Genomic DNA, 16,142 nt, shown 5'->3' with positions numbered 1-16,142 from the left:
TTTAACGATGAAACACGCACTAGTGGTAACACTATTGGTAATATATGTGTGTATTGTAATGATAATGGGAGATTAGATTTCTTTGGAGTATCCAAATCATTCAACATTGATGGTGGCGGACATGGGAGAGTATGAGAGTATATGCTGTCTTATTGCTAGATGAAAACGCCTTGAAGTTTATAGCTATAAATGGAACGTTAAATACAATATGTTTAAGTATGGTAAAAAAAAGATGGTGTCCAACATTAAATTTTATAAATCGAAACGGCTGTTACGATAAAATCATAAGACCACGCAATGACAATGGTTATGAAATAAAACATGTACAAAGGGGAATTCAGGAAATATGCAGTTTTTTCAGTATGCAAGCTGTTTGTGTTAAGGGAAACGTGCCGACTGAATAGCTTTTACTAGGAAAATGTGATAAAGACATATGGGTACCTGAAAAGATACCTGACACGGAAAAATACATCAGATATCCAAAGACCTAAAAATTGACTCCTTCTATCTAAAGGACTAAGCAATAAAAATCTTAAAGCTTAACATTTCCTTTACTATTAGGTCTGCTACCAGAATCAATAACTCAGTTAGTTTCGAATTAAGCATGATAGATGAAAATATTGAAATAGATATATCCTTTTACTGCGATTGAAATTATTTTATGATGCTACAACACTACAAAAATATCCTTTAGTTTTATGTTTATGGAATTTATTATTATTTTAGACTAATGCAGATCCTTCAACAACAACATAAAAAAAAACTGAGAGATATAAGAAATTGTGTGCACATAATAGAGCTACAATACACACAATATATGTGTGTATTGTAATGAAAGTGGGAGACTAGATTTCTTTGCAGTATTTAGATTTCTTGGAGCATTCAACATTGATGGTGGCGGATATTGGAGAGTATCATTCCCAGAGATGGTAGTGCTCAAAGAGAATGCAAACATAAAAATAATCATCGATGAAGAGGGACAACTTCTTGCTAATTGTGGCGGTAACACGTTACCTGTTGATAAAACCCATCACCCTTATTCGGGTATTAACATTCAAAGGCAAGAAACGAAAAAAAAGAAAGGCATACTGCTGCAATAATGTCATTAGCCATATTTTGTCTATATGTCAAAACTGTTAACTATGTAAAAATAATGTGGTAATAAACAATGAAATCGAAAGTAAAATAAAAATGGCATTGGTAGGTATTATCACCGAAGAATATAAAGTCTAATTGATGGAAAACAAAGCGTATGTTAACATTCCTACTAGTATTGATTATATACCAACCGATATAATCAATGAAATCAATAATACCAATGTCAAAACGCATATTGAGCCTGTAAGTGACACCACAGTAAAAATTGTGAATGATTCGAAGTGGATTAATGACTATTCTGCTGGTTACGAACTAAGACACGAGAATACATACACTATCAAGAGAGAACAGGATGAATTATTCTATGGAACAGATTCCAAACTTCCAAAAATTGTTTAATGATATTAATAATGTGTAATAATGTATGTAACATAATGTTAATATTCTAAATGTTGATATTTCAATAAGAATATTTTATGCATTATTTTTTTCGAGTTTTGTAAATATACCTTTTTGAATAGGACTACATAGGATTGGAGTATACATAAAGTTGAGACTAATAGAGTCGTATACATTTTAGACAATTTTTTTTCTTTTTATTTTGGAGGAATATCTTGACAATAATTATTTAAATTTCCAAAGAGAGTACAATCTTAGGAGATTCAGAATCCTACATTTAAACATTTTTTTGTTTTGAAAGGGATGTCATGACAGTTAATATTGAAATTTTATACTCATAGTCAATACCTTTTTTGAAAAGAACTAAATAGTATTGGAGACTGCATTCAATTTAAACTAATAAAGTCATATACATTTAGAAGATACTAATACTACTACTACTAACAACTACTACACTACCAAGCCGCCTGAGGTCAACAGATGGCATAGTATGAATGGCTGGTAAGAAGTCAACACGATATTACCACTACTGCTACTACTAGTAACTACAACATTTTTTTTCTTCTTTGAGAAAATTCTGAACTGAAGTGGAACTTTTTCTCTTCTTTGGAAAAATTCAGAATCGAAGTATAACATACAAGATGCAAGATACTTATTAGGAAACATGAAATAATTCTTATTAAGCAAAAATACATCCTAAAAAATCAGAGATTGTTTTACAATGTATAATAATACTTCAAAGTGTATAATACTTCTTAAAAAAAAACTTCTTCAAAAGCAAAAATATTTCTTACAGAACAAAAAAACATCCTAAAAAATCACAAATTCTCATTATAAAGTACAAAATACTTCTTACAAAACAAAAATAATTATTACAAAACGAAAACTCATCCTAAAAAATTACAACCTGTTCTTACAAAATACAAAACTCTTGTAACAAAACAAAAAAATATTTCTTACAAATCAAAACAAAATACTTCTTACAAAACAAATGCATCCAGAGATCACAAATTCTTGCTACATAACACAAAAAAATTCTAACGAAAAAATTTTGCAAAAATAAACTGTTCTTACAAAATACAAAATACTTATTACAAAAAAAATACTTCTTACAAAACAAAAAAAAGATTATTCTTACAAAACAAAAATGCATCCTAAGAGATCAAAAATTCTTCTTACAAAATATAAAATACATTATACAAAAAAACTTACAAAACGAAAATAGCTCCTAAGCAATCACAAACTGTTCTTAGAAAATATAAAATACTTGTTAAAAACAAAAAAAAAATACTTGTTACAAAACATAAAATATTTCTTACAAATACAAAATACTTCCTACAAAACAAAAAAAAATCTTAAAAAACAAAAATAAATCCTAAAAAAATCACAGATTGTTTTTACAAGGTACAAAATACTTCTTACAAAAAAACTTCTTACACAACAAAACAAATAATTCATACAAATCAATACATCCTAAGAAATCAAAAATTCTTATTACAAAATATAATTTGTATAATTTGTCTAAGAATTAAATTGTTTTGTAAGAAGTATTTTTTTGTAAGAACAATTTCTGATTTCTTAGGATGTATAAAAAAAGAATATCCTGAGAAATCTGAGATTGTTCTGACAAAATACAAAACACTTCTTACAAAGCAAAAAAAATTCTTACAAAACAAAAATAAATCCTAGAACTCACAAATTCTTATTACAAAACAAAAAAAATAACAAAAATACATCCTAAGAAATCAGAGATTGTTCTTACATAAAAAATACTTCTTATAGAACAAAACAAAATAATTCTTACAAAACAAAATGCATCCTAAGAGATCACAAATTCTTCTTACAGAATAGAAAATACTTCTTAAAAAAAAACTTACAAAACGAAAATAGCTCCTAAGCAATCACAAAGTGTTCTTAGAAAATATAAAACACTTGTTAAAAACAAAAAAAAATACTTGTTATAAAACATGAAATATTTCTTACAAAATACAAAATACTTCCTACAAAACAAAAAATAATTCTTAAAAAACAAAAATACATCCTAAAAAAATCATAGATTGTTTTTAAAAGGTACAAAATACTTTTTACAGAAAAACTTCTTACAAAACAAAAAAAATGAATCTTACGAAACAAAATACATCCTAAGAAGTCAAAGATTCTTCTTACAAAATAAAAAATACTCCTTACGAAACAAAAATAGAATTCTTACAAAACGAAACAAATTAATCCTTACAAAATAAAAATGCATAGTAAGAGATCACAAATTCTTCTTACAAAATATAAAATACTTCTTACAAAACAAAAAATGATTCTTATAAAACGAAAATAGATCCTAAGCAATCACAAACTGTTCTGACAAAATATGAAATGCTTGTTACGAGACAAAAAGTACTTCTTACAAAATAAAATAATTCTTCAAAAGTTCAAAATACTTCTAAAGAGTCAAATAATTATTCTTACAAAACAAAAATACATCCTAAAGAATCAGAAATTGTTTTTACAAAATAAAAAATATTTCTTACAAAAACAAATCTTAAAAAACAAAAATACATCCTAAGAAATCACAAATTCTTATTACAAAATACGAAATACTAGTTACGAAACAAAAAATAATTCTTACGAAACGAAAATACATCCTTAATCATCATAAACTATTCTATAGAAAAAATTCTATTTTATTTTTTATATTCTTTTATGTTTTTTTATTAATATACTTTATTTTATTTTATTATATTCTATAATAAAAAGAGTATCCTGAGAAATCTGAGATTGTTCTTACAAAATACAAAACACTTCTTACAAAGCCAAAAAAATTCTTTCAAAACAAAAATAAATCCTAGAACTCACAAATTCTTTTTACACAACAAAAAAAAAATAACAAAAATACATCCTAAGAAATCAGAGATTGCTCTTACAAAATACATAATACTTCTTACAAAAAAAATACTTCTTCCAAAGAAAAAGCTAATTCTTACAAAACAAAACAAAGCTTCTTACAAAAAAACTTCTTACAACACAAAAACTATTTCTTATAAAACAAATACACATCCTAGACGATCACATATACATCTTACAAAATACACTATACTTATTACGAAACAAAACAAAATTCTTACAAAACAAAAATACATCCACAACTGTTTGTTTAACCCCGGATACCTGCAGCCAACATTCAACTTCTCCTTGGGTTCTATTTCTTTTCAAACTCAGAGACACACGACATTGAATTACATCCCAACTGTTGCCATCCATTTCACTATAGTTATACATGCCAGCATAAGTGGATAGGTTAGGTTACATTAAGTTAACTACTTTTAAGTTAGATTCATTTAGGTTAGGTTAGCGTGGCCCATGCTAACCTAAGCTAAATGAATCTAACTTAAAAGTAGTTGACTTTAGTATTAATAGTAGTAGTAGTAGTAGTAGTAGTACTAATAGTAGTAGCAGCAGTAGTAGTAGCAGTAGTAGTAGTAGTATCGTGTTGACTTTTTCCCAACCATTCATACTATGCCTTCTGTTGACCTCAGGCGTCTTGGTAGTGCAGTGAGTTGTTAGTAGTAGTAGTACTAGTAGTAGTAGTAGTAGTAGTAGTAGTAGTAGTAGTAGCAGTAGTAGTAGTAGTAGTAGTAATAGTAGTAGTAGTAGTAGTAGTAGTAGTAGCAGTAGTATCTTCGAAATGTATACGACTTTCTTAGTTTCAATTTTATGCAGTCTCCAATACTATTTAATCCTTTTCAAAAAAGGTATTGACTATGAGTCTGAAATTTCAATATTAATTATCATGACATCCCTTCAAAACATAATATTGTTTAAAATTTAAGAGTGTGCATCTCCTAAGGTTGTGCTCCCTTTGGAAATTTAAAAAATTATTTTCAAGACATTCCTCCAAAAAAAAGAAAAAAGATTGTTTAAAATGTATATGACTATTAGATTCAACTTTATTTATATGACTTTTAAACTTCCGCATTCTGGTTTTCCGCATTCTAACAGAACATTATTGTTATCATTGAACAGCTTTGGACGTTTTGAATCTATTCCTTAAAATAATTCATCCTGTTCTATTTTGATAGTGTAGGCATTCTAGTCTCTTAGTTCATAAACAGTAGAATAGTCATTAATCCACTTTGAGTCATTCACAGTTTTTATTGTGGTGTCACTTACAGGCTCAATATGCGTTTTGACATTGGTATTATTGATTTTATTGATTATATCTGTTGGTATATGATGAATGCTAATAGTTATGTTAACATGCACTTTGTTTTCCATCAATTCGTCTTTATATTTTTCCGGTGATAATATCTGCCAATGGCATTTTAATTTTCCTTTCGATTTCATTGTCTATTACCACATTATTTTTACATAGATAACAGTTCTGACATATAGACAAGATATGATTATTGCAGCATTATTGCAGCAGTTTGCCCTTCTTTTTGTCGTTGCTTGCCTTTGGATGTTAATTACCGAATGATGGTGAAAGGTTTTATCAACAGGTAACGTGTTACCCGCAAAATTAGCAAGAAGTTGTCCCTCTTCATCGACTATTATTCTATGTTTGCATTCTCTTTGAGCACTAACATCTCTGGTAATGATACTCTCCCATATCCGCCACCATCAATGTTGAATGCTTTTCTTAGTCCAAAGAAATCTGATATCCCACTATCATTACAATACACACATACATTTCCAGTAGTGTTACCACTAGTGCTTGTTTCATAGTTCAAATACATGTCCTTGTCAGCATTCTGTGCTATGACAACTCTATTATATGCACATACTTTCTTATATCTCCCAGTTTTTTTGATGTTGTTGTTGAAGAATCTGCATTAATCTAAAATAATATAAATTCCGTAAATATATGACTAAAGGATATGTTTACTGTGTTTTAGTATCATAAAATGATTTCAATCACAATAAAAAGATATTTTTATTTCAATATTTTCATCTATCATAGCTTTATGTGAAACTAGCTGACTGATTGCTTCTGGTAACAGACCTCCTAGTAAAGCAAATGACAAGCTTAAAGATGTTTATTGCTTAGTCCTTTTGATAGAAGAAGCAAAAGTTAGGTGCATTTTTCCGTGTCAGGTATCTTTTCAGGTACCCATTGAGCAAAATACCTAACTTCATCTTCAGGATCATGAACTGAATGAAGATATTTCTCACATCTGAAGTCTCGTAAGTTGAATAATGGTCATTCTTTATCACATTTTCCTCGTAGAAGCTTATCATTGGGCACGTTTCCCTTAACATAAACAGCTTGCACACTCAAAAAACTGCATATTTCCTGAATTTACTCTTTTATATGTTTTTTTTTATAACCATTTTCATTACGTGATCTTATGATTTTATCGGAAAAGCCGTTTCGATTTATAAAATTTAATGCTGGGGAGGAAGGTAGCTTTGTAAGGTTAAGGTAGCTGTGCTTTTGGGAAGGAAGGGAGGAATCTCTTAGATAGTGACTTGTATGGTTGAGGGATGTGGTTGTGTTGAGGAATAAAGCGAGAGTCGTAAAGCGTGATTAGGAGGAATCTATATTTTTTTAAGGGACTCAACGTTCGTTTTTTTTTTCATAGAGAAGTTTTTTTGTTTTTATTTATTTCTATTTGTTTTAATTAAAACCAATTGAATCTGAATCTGAATCTGAATAAGAAAGCCGCTTTGATAATAACACAAGTCAAGAATATTTCAGTCAAATATATTCTGTGTCAATCATACCAAACATTATAGCTGAAAAAAGGCTTAAATTAAATAAATTTGAAAGGGACTGTCAAACCTCAAACCCTATAATGGTCGATTTCCTTAAGATAGACCCTTATAGGACTATATTGGTCCGGAAAAATTATAAAAATATGCTAAGAGGAATAAAGTTTGATGAGCAAAATATAATCGGAAGAAATAAGAGTGTAAAATCAAAACAATTTTACATATTTTGGGCTTGAACAATTATTCAACTTTATTTCTGCTCATCTTTGATTTAATTTAGCTGCTCTTTACTTTTAGTTGAAAAACTTCCTTTGTGGAAAAAAACTTCTTATGTTTAATTTGTATAGCTATATGTACTACATTATCCAATACTGAAAGCACGTATTCCCTCACTTATTAAAAAGGCATGCACATCATTAAGTTTAGCTTTGGAAAAGAAGCATTATTCTATCATCTCCTTTTCGGTTTTACTCAGATCAATCCATAAATCCTAAAAGAGTCAAGGTCCTAAAATGAAGCCATATAATCCAAGCCCTTTCGATCCGCGAAAATAATAAAAATATGAAAAAAAGACTTAAATTAACCAAAGTTTAAAAGCTCGGTAAAACTTTTAAACCCTGAAAAGGATCAGCGCTCTAAGACGGAGCCACATAAAATAAGCCATTTCAATTCAAAAATAATAAAAAATATGAAAAAATGCCTAAATCTAATAAATTTAAAAGGGATTGTCAAATCTCAATCCTATAATGGTCAATGCCCTTAAGCTGGACCCTTATCAGACTCTTTTGGTCTGGAAAAATTATAAAAATGTGCTTAGATTAATGAATTATCATCAACAAAACATAATCGGAAGGCATAAGAGTGTAAGATCAAAACAATATAATATATTTTGCGCTTGAATAATTATTTGACTTTATTTCTGCTCATATTGTAATTAATGTAGCAGCTCTTTACTTTTAGTTGAAAACATCCTTTGTGAAAAAAAACCTTCTTATATTTAGTTTGCATGGTTATATTTACTACTTTATTCAACACTGAAAGAACGTATTCCCTCACTTATTTAAAAGGCATGCACGTCATTAAGTTCAGCCTTGGAAAAGAAGCATTGTTTTATCATCCCCTTTTGGTTTTACTCAGATCAACCCTTAAAAATTAAAAGAGTCATCGCCCTAATAAGGAGCCACATACTCCACGCCTCTTTGATCCGCAAAAATAATAACAATATGAAAAAAAGCCTCAAATTAACCTAAGTTTAAAAGCTGGGTTAAACTCTGCAGATTCACCAAAAATTGATCAAACTGAAAGTACGTATTCCCTCACTTATAAAAAAAAAGCATGCACATTATTAAGTTTAGCCTTGAAAAAGAAGTATTATTCTATCATCCCCCTTTCGTTTTTACTCAGATCAACCCTTAAATCCTAAAAGAGTCATCGCTCTAATTCGGAGCCATATAATCCAAGTCCCTTCGATTCGCAAAAATAATACAAATATGAAAAAAGGCTTAAATTAACCAAAGTGTAAAAGCTGGGTTAAACTCTGCAGATTCACCCAAAATTGATCATACCTAAAGTACGTATTCTCTCACTTATTAAAAAAGCATGCAGATCATTAAGTTTAGCCTTAAAAAAGAAGTATTATTCTATCATCTCCCTCTCGGTTTTACTCAGATCAACCCTTCAATCCTAAAAGAGTCATCGCTGTAACATGGAGCCATATAATCAAAGCCCCTTCGATCCGCAAAATAATAAAAATATGGGAAAAGGCTTAAATTAACCAAAGTTTAAAAGCTCGGTTAAACTCTTAAGCCCTGAAAAGGATCAGCGCTCTAAGACGGAGCCACATAGGATAAGCCATCTAAACTCAAAAATAATAATAAAAAAACATGAAAAAATGATCTGTTAGAATGTGGAAAACCAGAATACGGAAGTTTAAAAGTCATTCTCTTTCACGGTCACTGTCTAAAGAGGTTACTAGCCTATTCAGAGAATAGGGAAGGAAAAATATTTGACACTTTGGTCTGTTGCGTTCAGTATGTTATTAAGTCGCGTTGGTGTTTGGCAAAGAAAACTTGTTGACTGTAAATGATCAAAATATTGAAAATTGGGATATAGCAGATGGTTTTTTTTTTTTTTTTAATGTCAAGGCATAATTGTTGCTTGGAAGCTCGACAGAAGTCAGCAAGATACTATGAGATATTAGCCTAAAAGGAAGAAGGTTGAAATATAATTAATCTTCATTATTTTATTTGTTCCCCCGTTAAATTATCGTGTTCTTGTCTCATTAATTTTTTCATGAATTTTTGTGTACAAATATAGCTCTTAGACGTTTGAAATATAACAACTTATAAAATATATAAACTTACTATTGAAACTAATTGAACCGAGAAATACCCTAATTAATCATTTAGAAACTATTAATTATATAAAATAAACTGACATCGAAGAATTGGTTAACGCCATTTTCACTGTCCATAATGTCAATTATATATCGTTCAATCATCAAATGAATTAGAACTGATACACCACTCTCAGATGTACGCTTTATTTATACACTCGAATTCAAAGGAAACTATATTAAAAATAGAATTTCTGTCACAATGCATCGAACACTTTGAAAGAGAATATTCTTAGTGACTCCTTATTTGGAGTCAAGTTATGTTATCGTAATAGGTTATTTTTAAGTGTTCTGGCTGGAATCCAGTTGTCTTCCAAATAAGGACTCCCTTCTGTTTGTAAACCCCTCCCGCTACTACTATGTGCATAGGCTTATTCTCACTGCCGTCGCTACTAATACTACTATCTATTCTCAAGCTAAGGGTATTAGGGTAAAGCTTTCAGGGAATGTTGAGGAGGATGTTGAATTAAGTCAAAAACACACCATGTTCATGCAAGTTGTCAGAAGGGTGTATCAGCAATATCTCAGTAACAGAATAGGATATTAAGGCGAAAGTATTAGGGAAACCTCACGGGGGTTTAAAATTAAATTAAAAGACATTATGTGTATCCAATTTTCAAAAGTAGGATATAGAAAACAAATTGGGACCCCAAGGCATCAGAATGTAACAGCAATCATAACCATAATATTTTTTATAATGTGATATTATTGAATACAAAAGTTTGAGCCTCTTCTCTGAGTTTAAACTAATCAGAAGGCAGCCTGTCACCAGCAGAATGTGGTCTTGGTGTGCTACAGCCTAGATAGGCACTGAACAAAAAGTTTGGAAACATCCATCTTACCGAAAATGATTGAAAGGTCCAAGAAATGTATTTTGGGGGTAACATGATCAGGATAGCACCAGCAACATAGGGTCTAAATTAGGAGAACGGCTCATTTAGAACAGTGACTTCAAAGATAAATTTTAGGAAGGACGGATATATTACTTTTTTTTAAAAAATCTATTTGACCCCTTGGCCTCCTTCCGGTGTCTCAGACATCCTTATAACAGGAAAACTCACCTTGAAAACCAAGCAAACCCTTCCATACATTTTTGATATTTCAGACACGCTTTTCAGGTGCAAGGTGCAGTTTTCAAGGTACAGTTTTCAAGGTGCTTTGATTTTCTGTCTGTTATCAGATAGCTAAAAGTGAAAACCTTGAGGGCACCAATGCTTCGAGAATGATAATCCTCCCTGAAAAAGTTTAACCTTTCAAATGTTTATAAGGAGCGTGTCTGAAATATCAAAAATGTATGAGATATGAGATATGAGATATACATTTATTAAAAAAGAAAACAAACACTATTCGCCTTTCGCCTGCCAAGAAAGACAATAAGCTTGAAAGGGCAAGCGAGGTTATCACTCTCAGCTAATTAAAATAACATTCATACCGTGCTACTCAACACACAAGAAAATTATCTGATGAAGGAATAAAGGAAAAAAGAGAGAAAGAGGAAAAGACAAGAAGTAGATAGAAAAAAAAAAGAAAAAAGAAAAAAAGCAAGCTAAATCGGGGAAATACCTTAAATAGAATGACAACCTGGAGTGGGCATAACATCAAATTCATTCACGAGATAAAAGGAACTTCTTTGCCCGTGACTTGAAAGCCCGAAGACTAGGGGCATTTTTCACCCACTCGGGCAATATATTCCAGACATGAGAAGACCATACTGGCGAATCGCGAAAGATTCCTGAGTGGTGCTCCTAAACTCATGAGTTAAGTTATCAGCTTTTCTTGTATTATAATCATGACGGTCTCTATTAAAAGTAAAAAGATTTTCAAAAGCAGGGGTGAGCAGCTGATTCAAATATTTATACGAGAAAATCGTGACTTGGTAATCTCGAATTTGGGATACATCCATTAACTTATTCTTTTTAAAATACTCATAAGCAGGAACCTCATCAGAATCATCAAATTCAGATAATAATTTTACAGCTCTATTCTGAAGTTTTTGTACTCTTTTAAAACATGTAACAAAATTACTTGCCCATATAGAGCATCCGTAGCTAATATATGGGTAAAATATAAAAAAATAAATTATTTTTAGGATCTTTTTAGGGGCTAGATTTTTATTTCTTCGCATCGCCCCAAGGCCTCTGCTTAATTTTTCTGCTATTGCAGTTGAATGGTTTTTCCACGGCAGGTTTTCATTAATTAAAAACCCCAAATACTTCGTTGTTGCTACTCTCTTTATCACATTTTCTTGAACCGTGATATGGTCATTTCCAGCACTAGACGAAAGTCTAGAAAATATAATGAAAAAGGTTTTAGAAAAGTTTAGGGTTAACATATTTTGCTGAGAAAAAGTTAGAAATTCAGAAACTGCATTATAAATTTTATTATATAAAACATCAAGTGAAGGCGCGGCCAGAAAGAGCAAAGTGTCATCTGCAAACAGGATGACACCAGCCTCTGACAGGTAATGTTTCACTCGATCAGTGAAAATAATGAAAAGTAGAGGTCCCAAGATTGACCCTTGTGGGACCCCACACTCTACTTTCTTTTTGAAGACAAAGATGACCCATTCTGAACTATCTGATACCGATTGTGTAGATACGATGAAAACCACTCCAGACTTGAACCCTTCACCCCAATCGAGTCAAGAGCTTGAATAAGCTCTGAGTGGTCCACCGTATCGAACGCTTTTTTCATATCCAAAAACACAAAATGTTTGCTATGGAAGGGTTTGCTTAGTTTTCAAGGTGAGTTTTCCTGTTATAAGGATGTCTGAGACACCGGAAGGGGGCCAAGGGGTCAAATATCCCAAGGAAACAAGAAGATATACAGAAAATGTATGTAAATAGAAAAAAGAGAAAAAATCATATTTAAAATTCGATAACAACACAGATCCCGGTAACAATTGCCGTCCACCTTCCTCTGAAAATTTCTGGCAGTGGTCAAGATTTGATATAGATTTGGGCCCTCTCCTTGATTTGTGGTATGCAGTGGACAGGGGTAAAATAGTCGAAACAACAAATAGGTCAATTAAACGAAAATGAAAGGAAATTATAAGGTTTTTGTAAAAACTGTTTGACTGTAAAGAGAGGCCGGGACATTTTCCCCATCTTTTGTGTCAGTAAGCATTTGAATAAACTATTTTATATTGCACACTAAAAAAAAGTCTACAATAAGAGTTGAACTACAAGTAGAACTCTTGTTCTCCCCGTATGCCGCATATCATAGGCTAATGTAAAAATACTCTCGAGAATGAAAGGAAATTATAAACTAATTATTTCCTTACCCCACCCTACTTTTATATTTATCCGAAGGCTCACTTCGCTGGAAAATTTAGAAAATTTTCAGCGTAATAATGTTCACTTCCCCAATAGATGATCGTTGTTTATGAAGTCTCAAACGTATTAACTTAGTTAAATCAATCTTTAGACGTTTTTTATGTAAAAACTATGTGAATCTTAGCAATAAAAGCACCAATGCGTAACATAAATGCCACTAAAACTGAGAAGCTTGTTATGTAAATTTTCAATAGTTTTAAAATTGATCTGCTATTTCAAGAATTTCAACCGGCATTGTTTTAGCCCTCTTTGGGGGAAAATTGCTGTTTTTTGCCACAAAAATAGAGAAAAGGACACTGTAATGTGTCACAATCTTTTTCGCTACATAAAACTGGAAGTTTTCATTTCCGTTTGAATAAGCCTTCTTTCGATTTCTGGGACCATTTTTTCGATACTATCACCCCTGGGAAAAAATAAAACAAAACAAATAAATAAACACGCATCCTTGATCATTTTTTCAGAAGAAAAACATAGAGACTTGAAACCTCAGCCACGAAGTTCTCTTCAGCATCAGTTCTCGTCACAAAATATTATCTTGTGGAAAAGTTGATTCTTGACTCTTGGCTACCATGAGAGTTTTCAGATAAGCTCTTGGCGTAGAGCAAAAGTTAAAACTGACGTTTTCTTTTGCTAGCATAGGAAAAGTCTTTTGGCTCCTACCACATCACTCTCACGTCAAAAGTTGGTCAGAGTATATTTGAGTGTGGTAAATTGTTTATTTGATAAGCACGATATATTATCCTCGACATTTTTGAGATTATGAGTGTTGTTGGCCTGAAAAACCACGAGTAAGCACCAAAAGCATAACTGCCCTTGTTGGGAAACTCAGAATAACACCAGTGTCATCTACTCGTTGATTTAAAGTGTAGGAAAAAAAGTAATTCAATGAAAAGTTACTAGACAATTGTCCTGCTCTGTATGGAATTAAGGAGTATAAGGGATCTCAGTACTTTTCCTTACACACAAATTCTGTTTAAGGCTAAATCTATTCCGTTACATGGTTATTACTTTCGCAAAATTTAGTCTACTTGTTAAAGGTATTCTTCACACATTAAAACATGTTAATTATTAGTCTATGTTTCTACGTTTCTATATTAGTGCGTTTATTCTATGTCCCCATTTCTGGTCAAGAGGAGTCATAGTCTTCTTTTGCAGGACATCCTATCACCAAAGAAACCGGATGTAGTTCCTGACAACGATCAAGTGGAAAGAATAAAAGATACCTCACCGAAACAGGGATCCCAACCAGAGGCTTTTATTGCTGGTTCGATGAAGCCTTTTCAAAAGTCAGTTGATGGAGATGGCGATAGGTAAGAACTTGTACATATATATATATATATATATATATATATATATATATATATATATATATATATATATATATATATATATATATATATATATATATATTATTACCGGAAGCCCGGCAGCTTCACCGCTGGACCCGGCAGTCGGCACGCGGCAGGTTATTATATATAGATTCCTACTGTCGCATGTCTTCTAAACGCAGACAATTTGAGCCTTTTCTTGATGTCATGACATCCAAATGGACCTTAAATTAGAAGTAGTGCCTTTCTAATATTATATTTTTTTTATTGGACCTTTATCTTTTGCCTCAACTTGTCTTTTGTCATTATGGAAGACATATCGCCGAACCTTTGTTTCTTTAAACTGTTCAGGTGGTGGGACAAAAAATTCCTTTTCTTCCAAAGATTTATCTAGTCCAGGTTTTTTATTTTCAAAGGTATGGAAGGCATTGACGAATAACTTTGCATCTTTTAATTGTTCAGGTGGTGGGAAAAAACTTTTTCTTTTGCATTGGCTTATCTTTTGTCATTGTGACAGACGTATCGCCGAAACTTTTGTTCCTTTTTATTGTTCAGGTGGTGGGACAAAAACTTCTTTTTCTGCCAACGATTTATCCAGTCCTTAGTTTTCATTTTCAAAAGTATAGTAGGTATTGATGACCTTATCCATATCAAAATCCAAAACTCAATCATCATCGCTATCATTTTCAATTTGTTTGGTTCTTTAAACCTCGGCTTATCTTTCGTCATTATGAAATACGTATCGCCGAACCTTTTTTTAAATAAAGGTATGGGACACGCGGCAGGCTTCTATATATAGATTCTTACTATCACTTGTCTTGTAAACACACACAATTTGAGCCTTTTCTTGATGTTATGATTTCCAAATGGACCTTAAATTAGCAGTGGTGCCTTTGTAAAATTACATATTTTTTTTATTGGATCTTTAACTTTTGCCCCAACTTGTCTTTTGTCATTTTGAAAGACATATCGCTGAAACTTTGTTTCTTTTAATTGTTCAGATGGTGGGACAAAAACTTCTTCTTTTGCCTTGGCTTGTCTTTTGTCATTATGAAAGACGTGTCGCCGAAACTTAGTTTCTTTTAATTGTTCAGGTGATGGGACAAAAACTTTTACTGGTAGGTATTGATGACCTTATCCATGTCAAAATCTTAAGCTCAATCATCATCGTTATCATTTTCAATTTGTTTGTTTCGTTACACCTCGGCTTATTTTTCGTCATTATGGAATACATATCGCCAAACCTTTATTTTTTAACAAAGGTACGGTAGGTAATGATGACCCTTTCCATGTCAACATCCCAAACCAAATCATTATCGTTATCATTTTCAATTTTGACACGTTCCGATTGTCGCTGTCCAGGTTGATTTTCATTGAATCGTTGCTCTTCATTTTCATTTTTGAATCCCCCACTCGTTCGGGGTCGTATGTCTTCTAACCTCGCGTGTCTTTGCCCATCATTTTCATTTTTAACACGCTCTAATTGTCATTTTCGCTTATCTTCTAACCACCCATGTCTTTGCTCTTCATTTTCATTTTTTATACGTTTTTAGATTTTGGTTACTTTACTGTAACATAATAAATACATACATACATAAATACATACACAATTATTACTCATATATAAAGATAGTATATACGATATCCTTAAATTTGAGCAATAATTATAAATGTATGTATGTATGCATGTTCTTGAAAACGGCTCTATTCGGGAAAATTGGTATCTTGGGATATTCTCACATAAAAAACGATCTAGATAGGTCAGAAGTCTAAGAAAAATCGTTTAGAGCCTTCATTTTGGTTTTTGTAAATGACGTCATGTACTATGTTAGTACATCATAACATAAAACATTGTTGAGTTTTCAACGCAACGGTTATTTATAC

The 16,142-nt window shown here is 31.5% G+C and overlaps 1 protein-coding gene across 1 annotated transcript in view; it reads left to right on the top strand.

Moving 5' to 3' along the window:
• Positions 1-16,142, top strand: part of LOC148955073 (uncharacterized) — a 76,539-nt gene that overhangs the window by 39,044 nt on the left and 21,353 nt on the right. Inside the window, exon 5 of the mRNA XM_089106104.1 lies at positions 14,086-14,240. Within this exon, the coding sequence (XP_088962230.1) occupies positions 14,086-14,240 (155 nt within the window). The remainder of the gene's footprint in view (positions 1-14,085; positions 14,241-16,142) is intronic.

This window comes from Artemia sp. Qi Xiang Cuo, chromosome 2 (genome assembly GCF_049724085.1).
Source record: "Artemia sp. Qi Xiang Cuo chromosome 2, ASM4972408v1, whole genome shotgun sequence".
NCBI classification, from domain to species: Eukaryota; Metazoa; Arthropoda; class Branchiopoda; order Anostraca; family Artemiidae; genus Artemia; species Artemia sp. Qi Xiang Cuo.
Note: the sequence above shows the minus strand (reverse complement) of the source record. Positions and strands in the feature narration are given on the sequence as shown.